Raw genomic sequence first — 27588 nt, 5'->3', positions numbered from 1 at the left:
CCTGGAGAACCGTTCCTGAAGACGGCTTAAAGAAATGACATGAAATGTTGCCTTCAGGTTAAGGCTGCATAAAGGTGGTCAAACCAAATATTGACTTTCAAGCTTGTTAGAATTATACAAACTCTGTTTTTGTCTTATATACTGTATTTCCATGTATGTTTGCAGATGTTTCCATAAATCACTGCACCTTTTTAGCATTTCCTCAAAAAAATATAAATAAATGAAGTGTGGCCCAAGACCTTTCCACAGTTTATCAGTTTTCCTTGACACTTTGTTTTGGGCTCTTTTTATTTGAAAAATGCCCCTTGTCATTTTCTTCTCACAGTGGATGGACAGAAAATATGTAAATAATAAAGTGAATAATGGCTCACTTTGATTTGGCTGCTTCACTGTCATGACTCAGTGGAACATTTGAAGAGAATAGAACAAATCATTCGTCAGCATTATTAGTAACACCTGAGCTGCATTCCTACCGCGATGTGTCAGTCTGTGTTTACACGCAGGGTCACTGTGCAGCGTTTGGTCGTGTTGACTTGTTGAGGAATTCCTTGTAAATAACTTCTATGTTTAAACTGAATGTTTATCAATCATCAGCTCTTTGCTCTCAGTAGTGTTGGATTGCAGACAAGTGTGCACCAGCTGAACTCTTAAATCATTGGCATTACTTTGATTAAATACAACATTTCACTAAAGTGTAATTTTAAGGAAGTTGTTCAATTAATAGAAACGTTATAAAGAATTTAGATATTACTGTGTCACCATGATCTATTTCCTAAAAAGAACAAGGTGTTCACAAGTCAAAAACACTGCCAGGAATCAAAGTTTGATGTTTAAACACTTCTTATTTGGCAAAAAGTAATCTGTTTTAAGTATACTCTCATAGGGCTACATGTTACAAGATGGCATCTTTAAATCACAGTCGTTCTCATGGATAAGTAAGAAAGCCAGTGAACAGCTGTCCCCCCTTTTAAGAAAAATGCTTCAACTGATGCGCACAACAATCACCATTTTCTAAAAATGTAATCCCCTTATTGTTTAGCCTCCATATTCACATGTAAATACTAAAATATGTCCCCTGCCACTGACACGACCTTGGTGTCCTCAGTCATGCTCCCCACTTAGAAGAGGGCCCTGGAGGCCCCCTGACCCCCCGCTGTGGGACCAATAGAGACACTCCACCTGTGTGCAGTGCGCCTATCCCGTCTGGAAAAAGTTGGCAGCGCAATGGTTACGCTGCGTGCGTCTCAAGGGCAAAAAGAAGCGAGGAAACCGATCACAGCAAGAAATGAAGGTCTACCTTTCCAGACCTGCCTGTATCTCCGCTCCGACAGCTCTGCTGTAGTCACGCTGTCTGCCACAGCAGCCGAGGATGTTATTCTAGGTTTATTTATAAGGGGAGTGGAAAAAAAAAACGGGAAGATGCGCCTGGAGGGGAAACGTCACATTTTCAGTAGGAGCGACGGTGTGGTGAGACTGTGACCGAGCCGGGGAGAGGAATATGCGGCACATACCCTCTGCACGTCGGGCCAGGGCGTCGGATCTTTTCCGGATTAACGTCCTATAGCTGGATGATGCGATTTCTTTCTTCAGACACACAGGATTTGATGATCGCACCACGTTTAAGCGGGAATCTGTAGCCTGTGTGATCCCCCAGTCACGCCACCCCGGACCCCCCGGACCGGTTTTATGGGAGCCGAACCAAGAGGCGGACTGTGCTCATAATCACTGCAGGAAAGCATCACTTTAAAGTTCTTTCAAGTTTCTGGAAAAAGGATCAGGATTTGGCTGCTTTGGTGCCACATTTAACATTATAAGAAAGCCACAGTTTGTGCAGGGAGGGTCATTTCACTCTACAGTGTCTCACTAATAGAGGATTTAACTGTCATAGAGTTTATATAGAGAACGGAGTCCTAAATCATTCGAGCTAAAATGCGGCACAATAAAGTTATTGTTACGACCCTGATGATGCCACCCTGGGAGTCCTTTCAGGGAAGGGAGACTGGAGAGTGAAAGCGGGATATCTGCGCCTTTAATCGGACACGGAGGCGACGCAAGGAGGACAAGCCAGCTTCTTTTTTTGGATTGGTCCAAAAAATATTTTTTGCGTGCCCCTTGGACTCCTGCACAATGGGGATTATGCTACAAGTTATTCTAGGAATGTTTCAATTCCTGCTGCTCACCAGAATACCGACTTCTCACGCCAAGGTATGTATGTATGGATCATTTGACCTACTGTATATCTATATATCTATATTTCTATATATTCCTGGTCTGTTGTAGCCTGGTGGGAAGTTGTAACCTTGTGGAAGTTATCCTCTGGGTCAATGACACCTGTCACTTCTGGTCCTGTGGCAGAAAAACACAACGAAACCCTCCAAGATTAACCGTGGCTTTCAGTAATTACTTTAATGTGACATCCGGGTTCATTGTCTCCTCTCACACCATCATAATTCAGTGATACTTTATATAAACCATGCTTTCTGGTGAGTGTATTGACTGTTTTGCACACTTTGGCCTGTTAAAGCTAGGTCGATTAATTATAAGCCATTCACAAGGACAGTGATTGAGTTGCCAGGTAGTGGAAAATCCTCCTCCAGCAGCTCAGTTGCTTCGTTTCTGTCAGCTTCATTCATCAAATGAAACCCTTTTTCCTTTAGGGAAGAAAAGATGGAGGACATGTGGACCAGAAAAATCAATTTGTGAGCTCATTATTATTAAAGGAGCCGTGCAATGTGTTGAACTATATGCATCTCCAAGCCCATTAGCTTAACATAAAGACTGGGAACAAAGTGAACAGCGAAGTTACCCCTGCCTACCAGTACTACCATACATTCCTAATTAACACATCTGATCTCTTTTTTGATCTATAGAAATAAATTATACATGATTTTGGCTGGGAGCAAGAATCTCCTGGATTCATTTACTACCAACCTACAGCAATGAAATAATGAATATTTATAAATAATAAGAGATGCCAGTTGCTGGAACTGTGGGTGCGTAGGCTGGGTCAGATGACAGACCTGATCCAATCTAGCCTTTCCAGTGGAAGGCCAAGCTAATGAGGTAGCTCCATGCTTACTGTGCTGACCTGAAGGGCATTAGTAATGTTTTCATACATATAGGCCATTAGCATGTGTGTGTGTGTGTGTGTGTGTGTGTGTGTGTGTGAATACTGACCCACTCTTAGTTATTTTATCTGTTTATCAATAGATATCAAGGTTAAAGTAATTGCTATTAAAGCAGAGCATCTCAGCTTTAATTTAAAAATATATACATCTACATTTTTTGATTCAGGAACTGCTTTATACCCAGATGGATCCTGTTCTTTTCTTACATCATTTCTTAAATCTGGATCAATTAAGGAAGTGAAAGTTTTGGTATTTGCTTTTTGACACAACATGTGGTCACAGGATCTCTCAATGCGAGTAAACCAGGCCATCATTAGGCTGCTAAAACAAAACGATTCCTAAAAAGAGACAGTGGAAACATCTGGAGTGGCCAAATCAAAAGCTCATTCTGAGATATTTTTTTTATTTTTTTTTTTTTAAGAAGGAAACACACACAAGCCTACAGGAGAAAGCAGTAGTGGATGCTCAGGGGTCCTTTCCATAGTAAAGGAAATGCCTGCAGAGCATGTAGAAAAGTGCAGAACAGTTTTCAGAAGGAAGGCATGTCATTATCATCAGTTTACTAAAGACTTCACAAGAGGAAATAAAGAGGGCTCATTGCAAACAAGCCAGCGCTTTGACAGCACGTGAGAAGAAGATTTGGAAGGGCTCCAAATGATCTGAAGCATGCAACATCTGTCAAACACAGTGGAGGCACTGTGATGGCATGAACATGCATTGCTTTCAGTGCCAGTGGATCACTTGTTTTTATAGATGATGTGACAGTACACAGAAGTCGTTGAATGAATTATGAAGTGTTTAGGGAAATACTGTCTGCTCCGATTCAGTCAGATGTTTACAGTGGACATAGAAACACCCAGCAGTTTGAGGGTAAAAAAAAAGAAAGAAGTGGAGTCAAACACATCAACAGATCTGACCCTGACTGAACATATATTTAACTTGCTGAAGACAAAACTAAAGGCAGAAGGAATTACAAAGAGACAGCTGCAAGAGACAAGGGGAGTCACTTAAGCTAGTCGTAATGAGCACTGAAAACTAGCACTAAGATAACTGCTTGTAAACTTTTTATACATTTTTGTTCAACCCTTTGACATAGATATTAAAGTCTGCACTTTAATTACATCTTAACTAATAAATATACAGTGGTGGCTTGCAGTGCAAAAATTATAATCTCACTATTATCTGTCAAAGTATTTTTTTAAGTCATTAACATAACACCAGTGCATTTCAGATGTCGTCCCAAGTGCTATCTAAAAAAACAAGAATATATTGAAGGGCTTTTTTCAGTCTGAGAGCCTAAAAATGATCAATTTCTTATAGTGTGTGTGAAGTAATAAGAGTCAGGGTTGTGAGGGGGCTGGAGCCTATCCCAGCTGTTATGGGGGAAGAGTTAGTATAGAAATCATTCATAAGAAATTCTCACTGATTGCACTGGCTTGTCCCTCGATGTGGCATATGGGCTCATTTTCCCACCTACACATATAGCAGCACCTGCCCATGCTGTTTTTTTTTATTTATGTCTGGAGGCTCGTATCAGGAACAGGCAGTGCTCTGAAGTGGATCCAACCCTGACTCTGCAGTGCTGCTCTAAACTGCATGTTTTACGCATTCGTCATCCTAGACACTACATAGCGGACACCAGTGTGCACTCGGAGAGCCTCTTCACCTGCTCACAGCCCATCTCACCGCCATGGCTCTCCGCCTTCATGCTGTCTGCCTCCCTGACAGCTTATTTAAAAAGGGGGTCATCCTGCTCCTCCTGCGGTGATGAAGCTCAGTGTAGGAGAGATGGTGGTTAGCTCAAGGGCAGGGCCTTTTTCACACACGTACACATGGCCCATCTGTACAGTGTGCACAGGGAGTTAGATGTGTTAGACAGACAGGCAGTGCCGGTGCAGATGGCTTTGGGCTGGCACTCAGGAGTGTGTGTGTCAGTGTGTGTGTGTGCCAGCTCTGTGCAGATATAGCTGCCAAAGGGAGTTAATCTTAGACTCCTCTCTAAGAATGATACAGAGAGGACACATTTACTTCAGCTCATAGTGCTCACAAAATGGCCCCAGCATAAATCAACACTGTTCAATCAATGTGGGCCTAACCCATGTGTGTATAAGGGGGTGGATCAGTAAAAGGGGGTCAACTGGACAAAGTCTACATTCCCTTTCAAGTGGCCTTGATACAAGGAGAGTGCCATAAAATGCAGGTTCTTCTCATGTGTGTTTATGAGAGGCACAAAAAAATCCTTTACAATATAATAAAAGTACTTCATTAAAAGTGCTTGCTATATTTATCCCTTGTTAAGATGACAGATAAGATCTGATTAGTCTGTTTTGTCAGCACAATTATGCAAAAACAACCAAGCCAAATTACATAAAACCCAACACAGATGTAGGTGGAGCATGAGCAAAGCAAGAACTCATGAAAACTTTGCTTCTTTTGCTACACTTTCTTCAAAACTGCAAAATAGTGCATGGGGTTTGGTAGTGGATAGGCTCTATCAGTACCCTTCTTGCCAGGACCCTTTTTTGTGTTGAAGCTGCTCAGTCCATTAGTTCCCAATCAGCACCGGGCCCCTTCAAATGCTCATGAGGTTAGTCTGAGAGGTCGTGAGAAGCATAAATATTTTATTGCTCAGGTTTTTGAATGAGTTCATGTGGAACTGATAAAAGTCATGAACATCTGCAGAACCACAATAAGATCCTTATTTATTTATGTCAAACAGGTTGAGAAGCGCTGGTTTAATATTTAATAACACTTTATATTTTTTAGACTATTAATGGAAATTTGTAAGTACTATAAAATTATAACTGCAAAATGAATGGTTGAGATGAGGAAGAAGCACAATATCTACCAGAGTTAAGCTGCAGGATATAGAGTTCATCAGTCAGATGTTCTAGTGTTTTCACCTCTTGCAAAAATATTTAAATTACATTGCAGTAAAAGCACAGTGTTAAGGTGACAGGTGAGGTCTGATTAGTCTGTTTGTCAGCAACATAACACAAAAACAACAAAGTCAAAACCTGAGAGAGAGAGAGGGCATGAAAAAGAGAGGAACTTGTGTTATTTTTTGTGCTCCTTTGCATCGCTTTGCTTAAAAGACACAAAATAGGGCATTGGGTTTGATTCAGGACAGGCTCTGAGTGTAACATAGACACGTAAATTTCCAGAAATGGATATCATGAGGGAATTTGAAGAGAAGTGGGAGAGGACAACAAAGTATTTCATTGATATTTAGATCAATCTCCAAAGCTTTGATCAGGTTTTAGCATCTCCATCATCCAGGTAAAAAATATGCATGAAATTTGATCATAAACATACAACTTGCAGCCAAACACACCAAGAGACCTCACCCACACAGAAACTGCTCTCTAACAGAGGAGAGACACAGCTCGTACCCTCCTTCAAAGGTATCTCTGTATCAAAGTTCAGCGATTTCGCTTTCTTCCTGTTATTTACCTCCACGCTTTATTGAACTTGTCACACTCAAACTCCAGGTGTGAAATATTGTGGTGTTCATTAACGGGAAATGCTTTGATCTGTTGATCTGCACCAGCACACTTTTACAACAGTGTCAAGCAAGAGGTTGCAGATAATAGCTGGAGAGTCAAATAAATGCTGTTTAGTTGATCAGTAACAGCCAATATGTGTTTTTTATCTTGGTGGACAAATTTGGGAGATAAATTTCACATTAAGTCTGATGTAATAGATAAAATGTGAACTTAAGCAATCCATGAACTTGTTTTTTAGGTTGACATAATTACATATAGCTCAGATTCACCCTGTAAATTAAAGGATATAAGTGGATATTTTGGTATTTTATCCTACCAACCGTATACAAATTAGTTCATTTAGTGTCTTTTTAGCTTATTACTTTTCTATTTTATTTAAAACTGAAATGAAACCACTCATTGTATGACTGAGTTTGTTGCTACCTCTCTCCAGCTTGCTCACTGGCGCCCTGCCGACTCCCCCAAATCCAGAGAAGGTCGAGAAGGTATGTTTATGTTTCTACATAAACTCAGGCGTCACGGAGGTGAAAGAGTAGAACAAATAAAACACACTGTTTGTCCTTGTCTCTCCACAAGTGCGACGGTGGTTGGAGGTGTACTCGCGGAGCGGCTGCGAGCCTCGAGACACTCTGGTAGAGGTTTGGCGGGAGTTTCCGGGTGAGACCCACAGCCTCTTCATCCCGTCTTGCGTGTCGGTGAGGCGATGTGGCGGCTGCTGTGCTGACGAGGCTTTCGAGTGTGTACCCACGCTCACACACACAGTTACCATGGAGGTACACACGCACACGCGCACACACATACAGGAAGTCTGCTCAGATGATAAATACGCACTTACTTTCTTCTGACCTGTGTGCAGCTGATGAGGACGTCCTTTATGAAGCACGAGCTCACTGAGCTGCCCTTCATCGAGCACAGCCAATGTGATTGCAGGTAATAAAAACCTACCCATCTGAGGTTCAGGCGCATACTGGATAATGCTGCTCCACTGACCTTTCATACACTTTTACAATGGCAATTATTAAATTTGTGTGCAGGTTAAAGGAACACCTCCAGCCTACACCTACATCAAGGTAAAGAACTCCAATCTTTATCTCTGTGTTTCTGGATTTTATTCTGAGCTCTTCTGCTCGTGATAACATCAAACCCCATGTCCAGGCTCTGCACTGATGATCTACTTAAAATTCTGCTGATTATCTTAATAATGAGTAGCTGGTAGTCGGACCGGTATTTCCATTACAAGAAAAGGTCTTCTTGATTAAACCCAAGTAGCTATAGGCTACTGAACAGCCTTTAAAAGAAGTGCTCAGTTCTTTACATGAAAACTTCTACTTGCTACAAAACTCCAAAATCGCAGCAAAATATCTCGCCTGTGCTATGCAACAAATGTCCTTATTCACCTCATTAATGTCCTCGAAACACCAGTGTTTGCTTTCAAAGCAACAGTTATGAATGGCGAAGAATGAACATGTTGCTCAAGAATTCAAAGAGCACGTCACATGACACCCGGACTGGGTTAATCCAGTTTAAGAGCACTGACATAGTCGCTCACACCTATAGCTGCTGGAAGCACCCTGACTGGGCTACATTAACTCATTAACTCCAGATTTTTGGGCCTCACTTCACAATTGTGTCCAGAGGCATGCTGGTCAGGAAGGCTCATTTGTCTCCCACTAAGCACCAGACATCCATGACTGATGTTTTTTAGGATGAATGTGGTCGAGCACAATCATTTAAAAAAAAAAAAGCATTCCTTTATGCCTAAATTTGGTTGAATAGTGAAAGATGAAATGTGTTTTTAGGCTCCTACAAAGACTGGAATTTAACCCCATTTCAACCATGAACTCATGTTTACCCACTGAGTAATTTTCCACAGAATAGTGGTCTTAAAAAGCTGTCTGAATGGAACATTGCCATAGAGGTTGAAATTGAATTAAAATGTGATTTGAGTCTGGTTTTTTTGTTTTGTTTTGTTTTGTTTTTGTTTGTTTTTTAAATTCAAAAGTTCACTGGTTTTTGTTTTGGTGGTGAAATGTTGTGCTGTAATACCCATGCAACATTCACTCCAGAAACGAGTAATTAAAAAGTTAGTTTTAAAGGATTACAAAAGGCTTAAAAGGCTAAATACATGCAGTAAAAATCATTTAAAGCAAAAAATGTTAACTGTTCATTAAATTAATTTGAAAAATGAATGTAATTTAAGTTAAACATGATTGATAAATTAACTTTTTAAAAGTTAATTAGAAAATGTTTAATTGTTCTTGAATTTTAAGAAATTTGTGTATCAGTTTAGATGTAAGTTTTACAGTGACACCATAAAAAAAAGGAGAATAAAATCAAAGTAAGATGAAAATGTAATAGGTATAAAATCTTTACTTTTAGAAAGAGTAAATAAACCTCTTACAGTTATTTGGAAGGTCAACAATCAAGAAAAAATGTAGTTAATATAAACATTTTTTTTTTTTTTAAATCTGTGACTTTGTTTTTGTATGGGCAGTTCCCACATGCTGGGAATCATGGTGGTGCAGTGGTAAGCAATGTCATCTCAGAGAGATAAAGGCCTGCTGCGGGTCTTCTGTGTGGATGTTCTCCCTGTGCCTGCAGTGACTTCCTCCCACAGTCCAAAGACATGCCGTCAGATTAATTGATGATTCTAAACTGGTATAGATGTGTTTCTTTAAGCATCTCTGTGATAAGACTGCAGACGCGTCCACGGTGGAACCAGCTGGGATGCTAATGTGGATAAGCAGTTGGGAAAACAGGAATGGATGGACGAATGGAGCTGAATCAGTCAGGCCTTGCATGTGTCAGCTCGTTGCAGCATATCATCGCTAATTATCAGCAGCTGTAGTTCAGTGAAATGTTGTGACACTTTGGATAGTACAAGTCTTCTGCATGTAAATGTGGGTGCACTGACTTTGTTCCATTAATGCAATGATTTTCTGCTGCTGCAGAGGGCCTTTAATACACCAGGCAGGAAATATCGTACTTCAGGAGATTGGTGGGGGGATCAATCCAGGGACATTGTGATTACATGGTATGGGTTTGTAATTTATTACCCAACCCCTGTCCTTGTTTTCTTACAGAACAGGGTCATGTGACAGGGTTGGGGAGGACATGTGGTGACTAACAAGACCCAGTCAGCCAGTGAATGTGGGTGTCATTATTTCTAAAAGTCTGCTTTTCCTCTCCGTGCAGACTACTAAGTAATCCCGGAGCTTTCAAAGCCAAACAGCGTCTTCAGCAGTCTCTCTTTTAGAAGAGAGTAAGAGTACTGTGGACGCTAGGTTTGAAGCAAAAACACATTAGTGCAATAAAGATCCTGTATCTGCTTGGTGATTGGAGAAAATTTCTCTTTATGTTAATGACAAAAATAAAGACGCCTTTCTGTCCAGCACGCAGGGCCAGTGTCAGCTGCGACTGACAGCTGGACGCTGTGAAAGGAGCATTTCTGCTCGATCTCTGCTTCTTGTTTGTGTGCAGGTCCAGCCACAGTCATATGATTGCATCTTTAATGTTTATGTCCTGCTGCTTCCTGTTAGGATGTGAACATAAATAAAGGATTCCAATGTATGTGTGTGTGGGTGGGTGCATACAGTTTTCTGAACCTTTAAAGTTACAGGTTATGTGCCTGTTTGACTCTGTTTTTGTGACATTTTATATGTTCCGTGCTTTGTGTTAATACATACGAGTTCTTTCATGTGATGCTGAAAGAGTTAGCATCTGTGTGACTCTCTCCCAGCATCCCCTGGGATGGCTGGCATCCTGTTGTCACCATAGCGATGATTTTATCTCCCCTGCCATGTGGTCTCTCACAGGCTGACGGAGGAGAGTCACGCATCCCTAATAGTAAATTAGAACTCCAAAAACAACAACAGCAGCAGCAGAGGCAACAGAGTCTGTTAATAATGTCAGGGCTAAGCTGGTAAACATGGTACAGTGCCCATAATTGGATATGGTTTAATATAACAGATGGGACTGGAACAGAGATGAGTTGAAGTTGGAAAAAAACTCTACAGAGCTGTAGATGCACTTTATTGAAGCCACCAGTCCACATTAAAGTGGATTAGATTGCGCTCAGTGAATGCTGGACACTCAAAATGATAAAAACTGGTTATCAGTTGACAGTAGAGTGACAGTGACATTTTCTCACCCTGCACTGAGAGTCTGAACTAATTAATTGTTTTGTTTATGTCATGAAGTGTAGGGAGAGTAAACAGTGATTACTGGTGTTGTCCATTTACTGATCTGTTTCTTTGTAAACCAGTTATGGTTTCAAAACACTGCTGAGATACCACCAGCACCGTATTGGAACAGTGACAATTTACAAAAGAAGAGGACCCAGATACAGGACAGTCATGTATAAGTCATACATGTGAGGTCAGTTAGCGAGGCAAAAGTATGCTCATGTTTGAAGATATGCTGAAGGTCCAATTCTGCAAGACCAGAGAGTGTCTCAGAAGGTTCCTGGATTTAGATCTGGATCAGGATTGACTTCACACACACTAATTAGACACTTTATTAAGTATAGCTTTCAGATTCAGATTCAGATTCACTGCCTTAACTGTTTGTGGCATGACAGCATCACACAGTTGGTGCAGAGTTTCTGCTGCACATCCATGATGTAAACCTCACGTTCCATCACGTCTAAAGGTGCTCTATTGGATTGAGATCAGGTGACTGTCCAGGTCATTTGAGTACAAGTCACCGTTCAAAAGAATCATTTGAAATGATTTGAGCTTTGTTACATAGTGTGTTATCTTGCTGGAAGTGGATATTAGCAGACAGGTGCTATGTGTTCATAAAGGATGGACATGGTGAGCCACAATCGTCAGTTAGGCTGTGGTGTTTAAACAACGTTTAACTGGTGCTAGAGGGTCTAAAGTGTGCCAAGAAAATATCCTGCGCACCATTAAACCACCAGCAGTCTGAAGTGTTGATAGAAGGCGGGATGGATCCATGATGCTTATACCACATCATCTGAATGTGGCAGCAGAAGTCAAAACTCATCAGACCTCATACCTTTGGTCATGATAAGTGGTTAATTGACTTGCTGTTCCCTTCTGCTTGAAGCAGTTTGGCCATTCTCCTCTGATCTCTGTCATCAACAATGCATTTTCACCCAGAGAATTGGATTTTTTTTCTCTGGAAATATTCCCTTTTTTGGTTTGTTCTCTGTGAAGCCTAGAGATAATTTTGTGGTAAAATCCCAGTACATCAACAGTTTGTGAAATACTCAGACCCGTCCATCTGGCACCAATAATCGTGCCACATTCAGACTGACTTAAATCATCTTGCTTCAACGTCAGTTTAAATGCAGTGGGTTACAGCCATCAGATTGGCCGATTAGATATTTTCTGGAGAGTGTATAATCCTTTATTTATCCAGGTAAGTCTTTCCAACAAGTGATTGCCTTGTACAAATCTGTATGAACAAATCTGTTCATACATTTTTGACTAATAAAAAAAAGAAACAAACTGACACAATAGCAAAACCTCCTTAGTGTCTAATAACACCGGATCAACCTCAGCAGACAATCTGAAGACCTTTTAACTCTGGCTGTCAGATAGCCTGTTGAGTTTTAAAACGATTAACTCTGAATTATTGTGTATTAACAGAAATCTATAAAGGTTCTTAGAATTGCAAAATGGTGCAGTAAATATAAATAATTATTTAGCACCTGCAGGCTTTTTGAAAAGCATTGACCGATGTTAAACTGCAGTTCATATTAAACATATCAAAGCGGACCTATTATCCATTACTCTCTCTCGCTCTCTCTCTCTCCCCTTGTTAACAGCACATTTGACCTTCAGACTGCTCTAAACTCCCTGTTTCAGACATTTTTTTAAGTCTTGGGTCTATGTGATGTCACTATGTGACAGAATATTAGGGCCACATTAAGAAAAAGTATTGTTGATCATTTTGAGAAAAAAGTCCATTGTTGTTTCAGTACAAACTACCGCGCCTGCTGTACCCTCTGCAAAACGCCTTAGTTAGTCAAACAAATTGATGAGCCGTCTTGTGATAAGTACATCCTCTTTATTGCACGAGGGTGTAACCATCAATAACCTTGGATCTGTCCATTACAACCATCAGAAGCCATTTTAGTTTGTCTTGAAAATACAACTGCAATATCCACATTTTGACTTTTTTCTTGAAATACAGCTTTGATGTTTTTCTCAAAATAGAATTACGACTTTAATCTCGAAATTTTGACTTTGTTCTCAAAATAGTTGATAATAAAAAAAAATTGTTCTTAATGTGGTCCTAATACCCCTTCCTATGTCATAGAGAGGAGATATCTTTAATTCTGTAATGTTGGGCACGCAGCTCTGGCTTTGAGCCCAGTAGCTCCACCCACCCGCTTTTTAAACCTTGTGTTTGTGAGAGGCAGCCAATCAGAAGAACGTTGGGCTTAACAGAAAGGCACTTACATGTCTCTTTTGGCGAATGCTAAATAAATAAGGATTGTTTGGAAAGTTGTTGGAAAGTGAAGTTAAGGAATTTGGTTTCAATGACATATTTATCTATCTAGTGACACTGAGTGTTATTTTTTAATTTTTTCTCATGGAAAACCTTTGATGGTCTTATGTTCTGGTAAAGTTCTAGGCTCAAAATGTTTCCGTCTCTTTTTCATTCTTGTCTTTCTGTTCCTGCCTGTTCCCCAGTCTCTATTACCATGTTTTCTTTTATGTCTTGTATCCTCTATCCTCTAATTATCTTGACCTTTGTTAATTAGTTTCACTTGTGTGACATTTCCCAGCTGTTTCCTGTCTCTGGTTAGACTTTTGTATATATAAATTTATATATTCATTTAGTCTAGTTTACTTCTATGTTATTTTAGCTTGCTTTTCACATATTTTGTGCAGTTCTTCCTCTGCAGCATCGCACATTTGGGTCCTCTCTCCTGAAACACGACAGTGTAATGAGAATCTGAACATCACATCAATACTTAACCCGAATGCAGGTCACTAAATAATTAGGGAAATGAAAAGGACAATACCACAAATGTTTTTTGATAAAATAACAATTATGTGAAGAATGATCAATATCAGTTAAATATCAATTAAAATGACCCACATTGTAAATGGGCATCTTCATATCCCAGACTGTCAGATAAAGGAACAGATCAACATTATAAAAAGTTATGAAACATTCAAAGAGGCGTGCAGTTCATCTAAGGACAAGTTCAGGATGTTCACTCATTAGTTATAAGATGACTTATTTTGGTGCTTGTTCTTCCAAAAGATTCCATAACTGAAAACTGTTCGTTTGACATTAACTCCTGTCCGTGTGTGACATTTTGTTTGTTTGGTGCTCCCAGGGCCTTTCTGAAGCCAGCAAGAAAAGGCAAGAAAAAGGAGAGAGGGAGGAAGTCCCAACAGAAGACAACTGGAGCTACCAGAGCTGCGTATGTTTAATATTCAGTGTTCACTTTTTTTTTTAACTCAAATTTACTGTCATTAACTTGTTTTTGTTCAAAATGCAAGGTTTAAGCAGGCGTTACTTGTGTGTGTCGGTGTGTTTTCCGGATACTCTCAGCCTCACTGTGAATGTTTGGATTAGAGGAAAACTGGGTTATCTGGTCTACATTATTCCTGAAGGACAATTTGTTTTACAGCTGCGCAGTCAAGGTCTCTCACACACACTGGTGAACACCACAACTGCCATAATCAAAACAGTATTTAGCCAGTATTTATTTATAAATAAATATCTATATATATATATATATATATATATATATATATATATATATATATATATATATATATATATATATATATATATATATATATATATATATATATATATATATATATATATATATATATATATATATATATATATATATATATATATATATATATATATATATATATATATATATATATATATATATATATATATATATATATATATATATATATATATATATATATAGGTTGGCTTCCATTAATGAAGGATAAAAGAGTTGTTAATGTTTTCCTCTCGACTCTTTTTCATCTCCTTCCCCTTCACTTTGCTGTCAGTCATTTCCGGCCTCTGGGGGCCAGAGGTGGCTCAGCTTTGGTGTGATGTCTCTCTGCACCCATCCATCATTCAAAACAGGCTTTGTTCGAACTTTGGCAGGGGTGAAATCTGTGTAATTTGCTTGCAAATCCTACCTCCTCTGTCCCTGCCAGCGACAGGCGTGGTCACCAAGACGGAAACAAAGATGAGCCCTCTCTGCCTCATTAAGTAACTTCATTAAGGCCGCCATCCTCCCGGGAAAACAGAGGCAGAAGCAGCGCCTGTTAATGGACCAAGTGATGCAGGCAACTTTCTCAAAGTGAGACTTCAGAGAGGGAAAGTTCAGGGCGTCTAGAGGAGTTAACTGAAAGCCTCCTATACGAACAAAGCCATGGTAACGGGCAGATGAACAGAAAGAGGAGAAAGTTTGTTGGCAGCTTAGGAAACTTTTGCCCACATTAGTCATACACCTCCCACACACTCCATTGTGTGGGTTAGTTTCAGACTGGCAATGTGCATGTTCAAACAAGCCTGAGATATTTCAGTCTGGACAGCTTTGGTCTGGACTGAAATATCTCTGTCATGAAATTTTGTGCAGACATTTATGGCCTTCAGAGAATGTTGTTTGATGATCTCTTGATGTTTGCACAACGAGAGGGACTTCTCATGGTTTTTAAAGATGACTAAATGCCTCTAATGTCTCTAATGTATCATCCAAAACTGCCATTAGGGACATTTTTAATCAGTCCAAGCTTTTAATGGTGAAAACTGAACAAAACTAAAAAAAATTCCGTTGGTGTTTAATGGTAATGAGCAAACATGGAAAACATTTTAGTCTGCCACGTGTTAGCTGGCTTTCCTTAAACAGTGAATTAATCAATTCAGGATCTAACCATGCTTTTGCTAAATCCCTCTTCCATGCAGAATCCATGCTCCTCCAGTTCCTTCTGCCACATCTTCTCCTCCACCACCATCACTGCTTCCCACCAATATCGCTCCCTCCACCATTTCCTTCCCATCCCCCTCTCCTTCTCCTTCTCCTTCTCCTTCTCCTTCTCCTTCTCCTTCCCCCTCTCCTACGACCCGTTGTCGCCCATGCCGACGGAGGAAGTGGGCCTTGGATGCGACGACATGCCAGTGCCGCTGCACCGTCACAGCTGAAACCTGCAGCCAAAAAGGCCGAAAGCTCAACCCTCGTCGCTGCAAGTCAGTCCCGTTTTTTTTTTTTTCAAACAAAACACCTAACAATAAAAGTTTTCCTTATCATACATGATAGCAATTTAGACACAATATGTGGATAATACACAGAAGATACATGGGATGTGCATCGCTCCAAAGAAGCAGCCCTTTAGAAATTTAGAATTAGCATTTATTGCTGTATCAAAGCTTATCTCAGAGCAGCTGAAATTTGAATGTATACAGATGTTTAAACGACTTTGAAAAAGATTCTTAATCCCAGATAGCTCCTTATGTGGGTATATTTGACAGAGAAGTTGTTTTAAACAAACAAAATATTAAAAAATGTACATGCTGGCTTTATATCCACACTCACATGTCAGACTGAATCCTGTCAGGAAAGATTTCGCGCTGAAACCTTCCTCTTTTAATTGTTTACTGCTCTAGGTGTGAAGCCATGAGGACTTGATGTGTCCGCCCACATTCTTTTCGCCTCCATCTCTCCACCAAATCCCTGTCGATTCATCGCCCACCCTCAGCATCAGTGCCATAGACCATACAGACACTTGGAAAGGCGGCGTCTCAAACCGAGGGGAAGCACACAGAAGAACCTGCAGCAGAGCTCCAGTAAAGCAACAAGTTCATCATCACTGCATACATCTGCTGTGTGCAAACATCTTTCCGCCTCCGTGCTTCTGTGGGAAAGATTCTATCAGTCTGCATGTACATGGCGTGTGCTGACACGTAGCGTCGCAAAACACATCCAATCATTGGAGGATGGAAGTGGCAACTTTGAGAGGCATGGGAATAGACACACAAAATCTTTCTCGGTGTACACAAGCCTGCAGGGGAGGCCAGACTCCGGGAAGTTCCTTTCACCTGCAATTAAACTTGTAAACACAAGAGAACAGTGGAAATGAGAGCGATTATACTCCATGAGAACAACGCGGATGCAGAGGAGGAGTCTTACACAGGTGTCCTCTCAAGGAAACTGCACATGACGGATTCCAGGGTTAGGTCGAGGCCAGTATTTTGCAGAGGATTAAGGAAACAACAGCAACAGATTACTGATGGGCACATACACACATACAACAGACATACAAGAGTGACATAGGACATGCACATGAACTGGCACCCCAGTGTGCGTGGACCTATAGTTTAGCTGAATGCTGGGATGGAGTATATCTGTGTGGTCTCCCCAGTGAAAGACCCAGATGGGTTAACCGTGCAGCCGCGCTCCCTTTTATTCAAAGCTGGCTCTCCAAGCCGCTTTCCAGCATTTGTTTAATTTCGGCCTTTTGTCTCCGTCTTTCCTCGGTTCCTCGATTGAAAGGAGCCGCATCGCCTCTCTTTGCCTCTCTTTGAGGCAGTGAGGAGAATGACAATAATGAGGCCTGGCGGCTGTCCACTGCTTCGCACACACACACACACACACACACACACACACACACACACACACACACACACACAGATTCACACTTATAATACCAGGAACACAGATGACACACACGCACACACACACTCACATACAGACACAGCTTCAGAGCACACACACACACACACACACACACACACACACACGCAATGTGAATTGAATGCAGGTAGCCATAAGCTTTTGTTTGTGCAACACCAAGTGTGCAAATATATGTGAGTTGTTTATTTGCAATTTACTGCAAAGTCTTCACTGAGTATTGTATTACTTGCCTCTGTTTTATATGTTATTATAATTCTGTTGAGTTGATTTGAAAGATATTCTATATTGCAGAAGTTTTCTTTGTTTTTTGTTTTTTTGTGTGTTCATCTTTAATCCTTTCCGCATCTGTCACACTGGGTGGCCAGCTAATACCCAAATGTATTGGATTGAAACAGAGACGATTCACACGGGCCACAAATGTGTGAGTCTCACACATACAAAACTCGCACGGAAGAGATGGGTGCAGAGACCGTACATCATAATGTGTAATTCAAACAGTCAGTGGGGCAATGTTGTCGGCAACACAGAGAAACCAAGCAAATATCCGTCCCCAGTGCAGTGAAAGGAAAACACGGCTGTTGTTGTTGCGCGTTAGGGCCAGGATGGAAAGAGTGTTATTCAGCTGGAACATAACTTGTTTATATTCTGACTGAATCTCTCGGTCTAACTCCATGTTGGTTCATTGCTGTTGGGTGGGAACAGGGATTTGAACCATGCTTGCTTCAGAAAGGACGAGGTCTTGGGCAGCTTGTCAGTCATTGTGAAGAGCTAAATCCCTGAGCTCTGATGGCCCAAAGTGGCAGGTCATTGAGTTTAAAACCCTGTTTGACACCCATTCACAGCCTGTGTGCTGTGTTAAATTCTACTGAGAGCTAGCGACGTCTTAGCGCCATGGGAAACGGTAGCTTTGAAACTCCTCGATTCATGTCTTTACTCTGCCCCATGATTCATACAATCCTGCCAGTTGAGGAATAGTCACCCTGAAACAGCGTGCAGTCCAGAGTGTGAATTATTTATGTGTCAGCCTTGAAGCAACTTGCATCAGTGGCTGCTGTGATAAGCTTTGTATTTATACTCTTCTCGGATGAGATTACTTTTTTTTTGCGCTCGAGTTCATTGTTCAGTGTTTATTACTGTCAATCAATGCTTAAATCACTACCTCTATATCATAACATATTAATGACCAAGTATTAGAGCATTATTGTTACTTTCTCTGTGATATTTCAGACCTCGTCTTAAGATGATGATAGTTATAGCAATAAGCATTGTCTCAGCTGTAGAGACTTGGAGCTGCAGCAGATCTGCAGTGGTCATCACTGGTTTAGAGGGACCTATAGGAGTTTTTATGAAAGGAGAGCTGAACTGGTCCTTTGAGTACAGACCAGACACTGTGTGATGATGTGCAAACAGGAAATGGTTTCCCAAAGCTTTTGTTACCTCAAACTGCTACTGAAATTATAGGAATAGTTTGACATTTTGGGAAATACACGAGTTGGATGAGATGATTGTTCCTGCTCTCTGTGCAATCAAAATGAAGACAGAGGGGAATAGCCTGTGTCCAGAGGTAAATCGACCTCACTATGGTCTTTGTACAGTTTTACTACACAACATGCTTAAAAGGGTCCACACAACTAGATTATTTTTTACTTCTGGACCTGTTCAAACCATCTGTTTATGTCACGTTTTAGTCTTTAATCGAAACTACTTTTTTTTTTTGCTATTGGATAGACATGGTGAAATATCTCCATGTAGACAAAAAAGCACAATTTTTTAAAAAAGGTCATTCCCAACAAGAAACTTCCACAGGGGGTATGTGGATTGATAAACTTAAGTAATCTGGAAATAAAAGAACAAATATAACAGTAATTTTAATTTAATTTAATAAAACCATGAGTGAACCATGGCTGAAGTTACCAGTTAACCTAAAAGTAATGGATGAGCAGTAGAAAGAAAATTCATAACATATTAAAAGAGATAAGTTATTTGTTAAAACGTGAAAACATTGTTGGAAAAAGTGACTTAAAATTGTAAGGTGATAGTGTGGAGAAATGTGAAATATTAAACTGGACATTAGCTAAATGAAAATATGGTTACCCATTAAAACGTGTGCTACTGGTATAGATTAACATAACACAATTATCTAATCAGCCAATCACATGGCAGCAGGTCGAAGCTTTTAGGCATGCATTTGAAGTTAACACAGGAAATCATTCTTCTTTTTAATAATGGTGTGAAAAAAGAAAATATCCAGTGAGCTGCAGTTCTCTGTTTGAAAATGCCTTGTTGATGACAGTGTCAGAGGAGAATGGCCAAACCGGTTCTAGCAGAAGGTAACAGCAACTTAATTAACCACTTATTATGACCAAAGGTATGCAGAAGAGCATCTTGGTAGCAGAAGACCACAGGGTGCCATTTCTGTCAACTAAAACAGGAAGCTAAGGCTTTACTTTGAACAGGTTTAGTGAAATCAAGCAATAGAAGGCTGGAAAAATGTTGCCTGGTCTGATGAGTCTTGATTTCTCCTGCCACGTTCTGATGGCAGGGTCAGAATTTGGTGTAAACAACATGGAACCATAGATCCTGCCTACCTTGTATCATGACTCAGGCTGATGGTAGTGATTTAATTGTGTGGGCGTTATTTTCTTGGCAAACTCTGGGTCCTTTAGTACCAACTGAGTATTATTTAAGTCTTATTATTCAGCCTGCCTGAGTATTATTGTTGACCATGTCCATACCTTTGTGACCACAGTGTACCCATCTGCTAATAGCTGCTTGCAGCAGGAAAACATGCCATTTCACAAAGCTCAGATCACCTCAACCTGGTATCCTGAAGCAGACAATGAGTTCACTGGACTCAAATGGCTTCCGTTCATCAGATCTCAATCCAATAGAGCACCTTTGGGATGTGCATCCAATTCTATCATGTCAATATGGAGCAAAATCTCTGAGAAATGTTTCCAGCATATTTTTGATTCTGTGCTATGAAGACAATTCTGAAGGCAAAAGGGAGTCAAATTCAGTACTAGTGAGATGAGTGCCAGTGAATGTTACTAGTAGCTAAAAGTAGTGGTTGAAATAAACTAATACTGCATATACTAGCAATTAACCACAAAGGATAAATCATGAGGTGAATGTAATTCCTCAGACGTAGTCCATATCCAGTTTATTACAGAAGTGCGTAATACAGGAGATACAGTAAAGGTTCGGAAGCAGTGTTTCAAACTATTCCTCTAAACTCATCCGTGACTATTTCTGTCCATCCATTTTTTTATTTGCAAGCACTGATACTTCTTTTCCAGTCTTCATTTATTAATAATAGGGAACAAAATGTGCCTGCTGACTGAGGAGACAAATGTTTTGGGAAACCTAAGAGTCCAGGAACCTCAGTACGGATTACATATACTGTAGATTAGTCCAGTGGTGAAAACAATGAGCAAATGGACTCCAATCATGCAGACATGTGTGACTATTGAACATCATTCCACCAGGGGAGTTGTGGTGCTGAGATATCTTTTTGGGTGCCACTCAGGCTCCAAATGTTATTTCTTGTGACCAAATTTTCCTATGTCAAAATATTAATTCTGAACAATAAAAGCAACAACAACTTCCGCATGTACTTGCTGCTGTTATTTCAGCATTACAACTCTTTAACCTGTAACACCTGGAAATATTAATATCGTGTTAAGATGTCCTGTGTGAGCATTAAACATCAGTGTGCTTTGTATCTACACAGTCTACATCGTACTGTTAGCCCTGTTCTAGCCTCCGGTGTCTTAGTGGCCTATAGATACCCCCTACTAACTATATAACTTTTATAATCTCTAATATCCTGCCATGACTATGTGTATGACGTAGTGCATACTCTAGAAATGTATTTGTTACTTCATTTGTATTGCTGTACCTTGCAACGAATCTCTTCTCTGCAAATACATTGTAATACTGTAGCCTACGTATAGAAAATGAAACTACACTCTTTTTTTTGCTGCTACACCATTTGTGCCCTTTTAATATGTCTGTGTAGAAAACAATGCAGTTTTATGTTTCATGTATTAGCATATAAATGCCAATTAATCGATTTTAATGTCCACATTAAAGTGTATACTACATCGTCAAATATATTCAACATGATACCAGGATACAGCCGTGATGTTACAGATGTGATTAAAGGAAATGTCTTATTTTTCATAAAAACCTCCGCTTTCCTTGTCTAAATGATGTCCCCGCGCTTTGACCTCATCCCCCGCTGCCTCTCCTCTCCTCCAACCCCCCATCCACCCCCACCCGCTCCATGTTTTTCTTTTGTTTTAATCCCTCGGTTGACCGTAATGAAAGATAAACAGGCATTTTTCATTACAGTGCCACCCTGGGAGTTGGGTGCAAAGACAAAACTGCGTATGTGATGTGACGCGGTGTTGTCAGACATAATATTGTTCTCTCACCTCCTCTCATCTGTGCTGCTGAGTCAGAAGCTGGGGAAGTACAAAGGTGTGCACAGTCCCACACTGTCTGAGTGGAAAATTACACAGGAGGTACTTGCACCTACTTGAGCAGTTTGATTTTATGATGTTTTACTGATTTGTCAGTGAGTCTGTTTACTTGTGGCCCCAGCAAAGATACTCCAGGAGTTTGTGCTTGCAAGTGTGTAAGAGGCTCTGAGGGGGGGATTTTGTGTGTGCATTCTGTGCACATACCTGTCTGCAGCCCTGCTGGCAGGTACTGTGCCTTTCACGCCCTGGCATTTGTGATAAAGATGATGAAATATGCTGGGAATGTTATGTTCAGTGCCTCATTAGAATATTTCATCATACACCGCAGACTTCAGACCTGAGGCTGGTGATAATGTTAATATAGCTCATCCGTATCTCGTTCTGTACATTTATAGTCACGTCTAAGAGACTTAGTTGGGTTGATTGATGCAGTGCGTGTGTTAAACTTTCGCATATCTTTGTGAACGGCAGCTGGATCTCGCAGGATCTGCTTTGAGGAGGAGGGAAGGAAAGGAGAGGAAAGACTGGAGAAGAGATGAGCTACGTGCTGCTGCCAACCTATCTGTCGAAGGGCATAATGCCAAGACTAAATATAGCAGCAAGATTAGTGAGACGGAGAGGGAAAGAGAAAAAGGATAGAGTGAGTCATGAATTTCGATGCACAAAAACCTCAACAGCATTTTTTAAAAAGCCACTTGCTCATCAAAACCTGCAAAAACGTTATGAAATGTGCAGTGAGAGGCAAAAACATGTTCTCGGGTAATGTGCATGTACATTTTATATATTAACTTGACTTCTTGCGTGTTTTCAGCCAGTAGCTACGTGTCTCTCGCTCCATCACTCTGCAGCCATCACTTTGTCCCTGCCAGTCTTTTCTCCTGTATCAGGCCTTCCTGTATTTTTCCACCTTGCTTTTCTCTGCATTTGGCGTCATTGTTTTTCTAATAACTCCAGCCATGGTTTCCTCCCTGCTTTTGTAGTAGCAGCTGTGTTCAAGCAGGTACTGGACGCTATCTGGCCTGCGAGTATTGTGTGTGTTGTTAGATGGTATCAGTTCTCCTGTGTATGTGAGAGAAACATAGATCCAAAAAAAAGAGTGAGATTTAGTTCAGTATGTGCAGGGTAAAGAAGATTCCTGTGTGCTTCTGTCGCTCTGATGATCTGACAGGAAAGTGGGTGCTTTTTTTAAAGTCTCTTGTGAACACAAAGAACTTTTTTCGTTTTACAGAGTAAACAAACTCTGTTATCTTCAACAGAAACATGGATCCACAGACCTTGTCTTTCTCACTCCAGTGAAGGACATCATCCTTGATAAAAGATTTACAGCTCTTGTAACTACATGGGAAACAGTTTGCATGCAGCTAGGCTGGGAATGTAGCAGAAGGATGGTTGTGTTATGAGGAAGTTTAAGTCCTCTTGACTTTGAAAATATACATAGTTTTTCTCCCTGTGACCAAACTAATGTGTTAACATGCTAACATGTCCCAGTTACCACTAAAAACTATGTGTAGCAAAAGCTGATGGGAATGTTTTTAGCTTAAGTACTGGACAAATAAATATAGATTAATGAGTTATTGCAAATAAACTTAAGGGGAATTACAGGATTTCACCACAGAAACTGAAAGACTGTTTGCATGTTCATTCAGAACAATAAAAAAGTATAAAGGTTTTTAAAAATACAAACAATATAACAAAATGTATGATACAATTAAATGTAGTTTAGCAGTGAATGCAATACGTACAAAAAAGAAAATGAAATCACAAAGAGAAGGGAGTGTTTTTTCAGGAGAAATTGTTCTGTCCTGATAAGGAGCCGCTCCTTCCATCAAAGGAGATTAAAACACATAATACAGTCATATTTCAAAGTGTTAGGAAGCAATCCATTTGGTGATTAAAACTGAGGTATAAAAGGTGAACGAGGTCTTGCTGTAGTAGCTGGAGGGTCGCAGGTTGGGGTTTGCGGTTGGGGGTCTAACAGGTAAATGGGAGAGGACATAGTTGTGGTCTGGGCATGCTTGATCCCGTCAGGCGGAGGATGCGGGTACCAGTAGGCATGAGAGGAGATCAGAGAGCCTGCTGGATGTTATCTCGTTCGTTCCATACCATACCTGCAGGTCGGTCGAATCACCTGAGGCAGCAGCCAATCATCTTCTGTCTGTCTGCTTTGTCAATCTCCCCTTGCAGAAACTTCAGGATTTAATTTTTTCTTCAGGATTTAAGCATAACGTGCCACGTCTTCTTTGACTCTCAAGTTAAAGAAAATCATTGTGTCTCTATAATTGTGCAAATTTGTCTCAGGACAAAATCATCTGGTTGTTAACACGTCTAAAGTGTAGGTAAACACAACCTCAAATGAACAACAAAATGTAGCATATTACACTGTGTCATTATGAAGAATCACTGCATGAAAAACTAAATCAAGGGTGTGCTGCTAATCATATGACCTTGATTAAAGTATCATCAGTTCTGGAGCATTCAGGTGTTGGTTAGCACAACACAGTAAGGACAGGCATCAGCAATTGGCTTAAAGAAGCATTTGCTGCCAGTAATAAGGCCATTTCCAAACAATTTGAAGTCCAAAATTCTACAGCAAGAAAAATTTTTCATCCACAAGTGGAAAAAAAAATCAAAACGGCTGCAAGTCTTCTCAGGAGTGGACATCCCAGCAAACTCGCCCCAAGGTCAGACTGTGCAATACTCAGAAACTGCAAAAAAGCCAAGGGCTACAGCTAAGATTCTACAGCCCCCAGTTAGCAAGTTTAATGTTAAAGTTCATGACAGCACAATTAGAAAAAGGCTGAATAAATGTGGCTTGTTTGGAAGGCTTGCCAACAGAAAGGCTTTTGTCTTTGAAAAGAACATGGCAGCGCCGCTTAGCTATAAAAGAAAGTTGGCTTACAGTGGGAGGAGCTAAAACAGCTCGTTTCAGACAGAAGAGGAACTGGGGAGCTGCACAAAGGCCCAGTAGAAAATAAATAAGGATTACTTGGAACGCTGACTCATGTAAAGTTATTCTAGTCCAAGAATAAAGCTACCATCATACATATGACCTTTGTTTTTTTTATTTTTTTATTTAACCTTTATTTATACAGGTAGTCCCACTGAGGCTCAATGTCTTATTTCCAAGAGAGACCTGTTTCAGAAAAACATATTAAAATATATAGTGCTGATTGATGACAGGCAGTTCCAGTAACAAACAGAAATGTTATCAGACAAAAAGAAACACAAGCAGACTGAGGGCTTAAAAAGATGCGTGAGGTAATTAGGGAGTGAGAATACAGCTGGGGAAACAATGCACAGGTGAATAGAATCAATATAATGGGACAAGAGGGGAAGTAAAAATAAATACAGAGCACAAGAGACAAAGGAAACCAAATAACATAGGAAGCAATAAAACAGACAAAGAGCACAGGGGAGGCAGGAATAGATGTAAAACAAGGCATTAAATACGAGTCATCATAAACACAAACCAGGTAGTGAGCAAGCACAGACGTAATAACAACCCTTGAAAATAAAATTTAAAGAATCTAAAACATGTAAGACTTGAAATTATGATATGAAAAAATCAAATAGATTTGCTGTACTCTAAACAAGGTAAATACAACACAGAAAACCAGAACCACAAGGAACAACTTCAAACATGACACTCACTTGAGTGCCACTATCAGGTAAATCTCCATTTACAGTTTTATAACAACTTTCTTTTGCAAATTAAAAAAAAGAAGTTGTGGCTAAATGGATACAGGACTGACATTGGAGGGTTTTCATTGTGAATAGAAACTCTCTGGCCAATGCATTGGGTGCACCTGTTCAACCGCTTGTTAACAGAAGTATCTAATCAGAAAATGACATGGCAGCAGCTGCTTTTATGCAGACATGGTCAAGAAGAGCTGCTGAAGTTCAAACTGAGCATCACAGTGAGGAAGAAAGGTGATTTAAGTGACTTTGAACTTGGCATGGTAATTGCTGTCAGACATGCTGGTCTGAATAGTCCAGAAACTGCTATCTAGGGTTTTCAGATAATGCTTCAAAAAGAAAAAATCTCAGGTTTCCTGGAAGACGAAAAAAAGTAAGAGGAGAATGGCCAAACTATTTCGAGTTGATAAGAAGGCAATGGTAATTCAAATAATTACTTGTTACAACCAAGGTATGCAGGAAAACATCTCTGAACGCACAATATGTTGAACTCCTCAGCAGCTGGGATACAGCGGCGGAAGACCACGCCTGGTGCCACTCCTGTCAGCTAAAAACAGGAAACTGCGGCTTCTTGATGTACACTTACACACCACGTCATTAATTACTCCGTACTAGTACTGAGTTGGATTGTTTCTATCTAAATCAGTTGTTTTATTTCGATTCGGGATTACTTTTTAGTTATATAAATCATTTTAATATAAGTGTTTCAGTGGAACAAAAATAGTTTGATAAAAGGTATAACAATACAAACACAAACTGTATTGAAAACGGAAGATTCAGTCATATAGACATTATATTCTAAACATCATATGATAGCATTCCCATCAATACCTGGTGTGACCAAGTTAAAAAAAATGTTCTTTTTATTTATATTCTTTTTTTTAAATTTGAGTTGATTTTGTAAGTGGATAATGTTACTTTAGTTTCCTTAGTCTAGTTTTAATATTACTAATTTTACTTTAGCTTTAGTTTAGTTTTAATTTGGATTCTAAATAATAGCTTTGTTTGTCATTTGCTGACTTCGTTTTCAACTAAATGTCCGCATTTCTTTCTGCACTGAAGCGTCTACCCCTTTGTGCCGCTTACAGCAGTAGATTTGTCGACCCCTGGTGGTAGTAACTCGGTACTGCAGACATTTTCCATGCTCGGTAAAGTAGACGTGGCAATGACGTCAATGCCGGAAATGACCCGGATCGGAACTTTAACTCCTGGGTATACTAGTCTTCACCAGAAACATCGAGGGGTCTGATAATATGTTGCGATACCGATTCAGGTGAGTTGAAACCCATCTAGCTTTGTTTATTAAATAAGTTTAAAACTCGCACCGTCAATTTAAGTTGGCTTTCACCGAGGTGAGATTGGAGGGACCGTTCGAAAACTCCCGTTAGCACTCTGGAGCTAACGTTAGCCCGCGGTTAGCCGGTCAGGCCATGATCAGCTGTGTGTCGTGATAGGCGGCCTTCACACAAACAAACCCAGTCCAGGCTCCAAATAATCATCGTTACCTAATAAAATATATATTTAGCTTGCCTGTTTATTTATATGTGCTTTAGCACAGTTATTTGGGCGTTATTTTCACGCTGTCGTGGTCTTTGTGACTAGCTTTTGGCTACCGAATCTCTTCAATTTGTGTTTTATCTGTTGAATTTGAAGCTGTCGGCCCGGGAAGCTAACAAGTGACTTTTTTTTTTTTTTTAATTCCAGACATGAATGATAACCACCTTTCGATGTGAATTTGTCCGTACACCGGGAGGTCTTAGTATTTATCAATCAGACAGACCCCAGGAGGAGGAACCGGCTGCCCAGGTGGTGTTTGATCTATAGCGGGCAGGTGACTCATTATCAGCGGCAACATGACGTGCCGTGACCGGACACTCGAGTTCCAGTCAGCGTGTAAATCTCTCCAGGGCAGACAGGTATGTTGTGTCTTAAAAAAAACAACAACAAAAAACCCAGCCACCTCCTCACACTCAGATTTATTCTAATTTATTTTTATTGTAGTTATTGGTTTTTTTGTTTCAGTTCAATCTATTTACATAGTGGTTTTGCTCATTTTTGCTTAGTTTTTATTATATTCCATGAAAGGTTTACTTATTTAGGTTGTCTACGATAGA

The 27588-nt window shown here is 40.1% G+C and overlaps 2 protein-coding genes across 7 annotated transcripts in view; both read left to right on the top strand.

Annotated features, from left to right (window-relative positions):
- The first annotated feature begins 1212 nt into the window (after positions 1-1212).
- vegfba (vascular endothelial growth factor Ba) lies at positions 1213-17296 on the top strand. Its single transcript, XM_031735719.2, has 8 exons — positions 1213-2205; positions 7068-7119; positions 7211-7407; positions 7491-7564; positions 7669-7704; positions 13956-14042; positions 15566-15847; positions 16265-17296. Exons 1-8 carry the CDS (start codon positions 2128-2130, stop codon positions 16284-16286), a joined length of 828 nt encoding a protein of 275 aa, XP_031591579.1. The 5' UTR covers positions 1213-2127; the 3' UTR covers positions 16287-17296.
- A 7863-nt stretch (positions 17297-25159) lies between these two features.
- The window catches only part of stx5a (syntaxin 5A), an 8958-nt gene continuing 6529 nt past the window's right edge, over positions 25160-27588 (top strand). For 4 of the 6 annotated variants that reach the window (XM_031748600.2, XM_031748455.2, XM_031748530.2 and 1 more), the window contains exons 1-2: positions 26591-26747; positions 27179-27390. In XM_031748600.2, coding sequence (XP_031604460.1) covers positions 27328-27390 — 63 coding nt within the window. In that variant the 5' untranslated portion in view covers positions 26591-26747; positions 27179-27327. Of the gene's footprint in view, positions 25447-25684; positions 25709-26590; positions 26748-27178; positions 27391-27588 lie in introns of those variants that run through there. The other 2 variants (XM_039619341.1, XM_039619349.1) reach the window with 2 other exon arrangements.

Source organism: Oreochromis aureus, linkage group 2 (genome assembly GCF_013358895.1).
Source record: "Oreochromis aureus strain Israel breed Guangdong linkage group 2, ZZ_aureus, whole genome shotgun sequence".
NCBI lineage: Eukaryota > Metazoa > Chordata > Actinopteri > Cichliformes > Cichlidae > Oreochromis > Oreochromis aureus.
This window is presented reverse-complemented; position numbering and strand designations above follow the sequence as displayed.

Excerpts from the sequence above, each read along its gene's own strand:
- vegfba (XM_031735719.2), top strand. The coding sequence starts at position 2,128 with ATGGGGATTATGCTACAAGTTATTCTAGGAATGTTTCAATTCCTGCTG. Across the intron at positions 2,206-7,067 it reads TACCGACTTCTCACGCCAAG|CTTGCTCACTGGCGCCCTGC; the intron begins GTATGTATGTAT and ends ACCTCTCTCCAG. Across the intron at positions 14,043-15,565 it reads ACTGGAGCTACCAGAGCTGC|AATCCATGCTCCTCCAGTTC; the intron begins GTATGTTTAATA and ends TCTTCCATGCAG.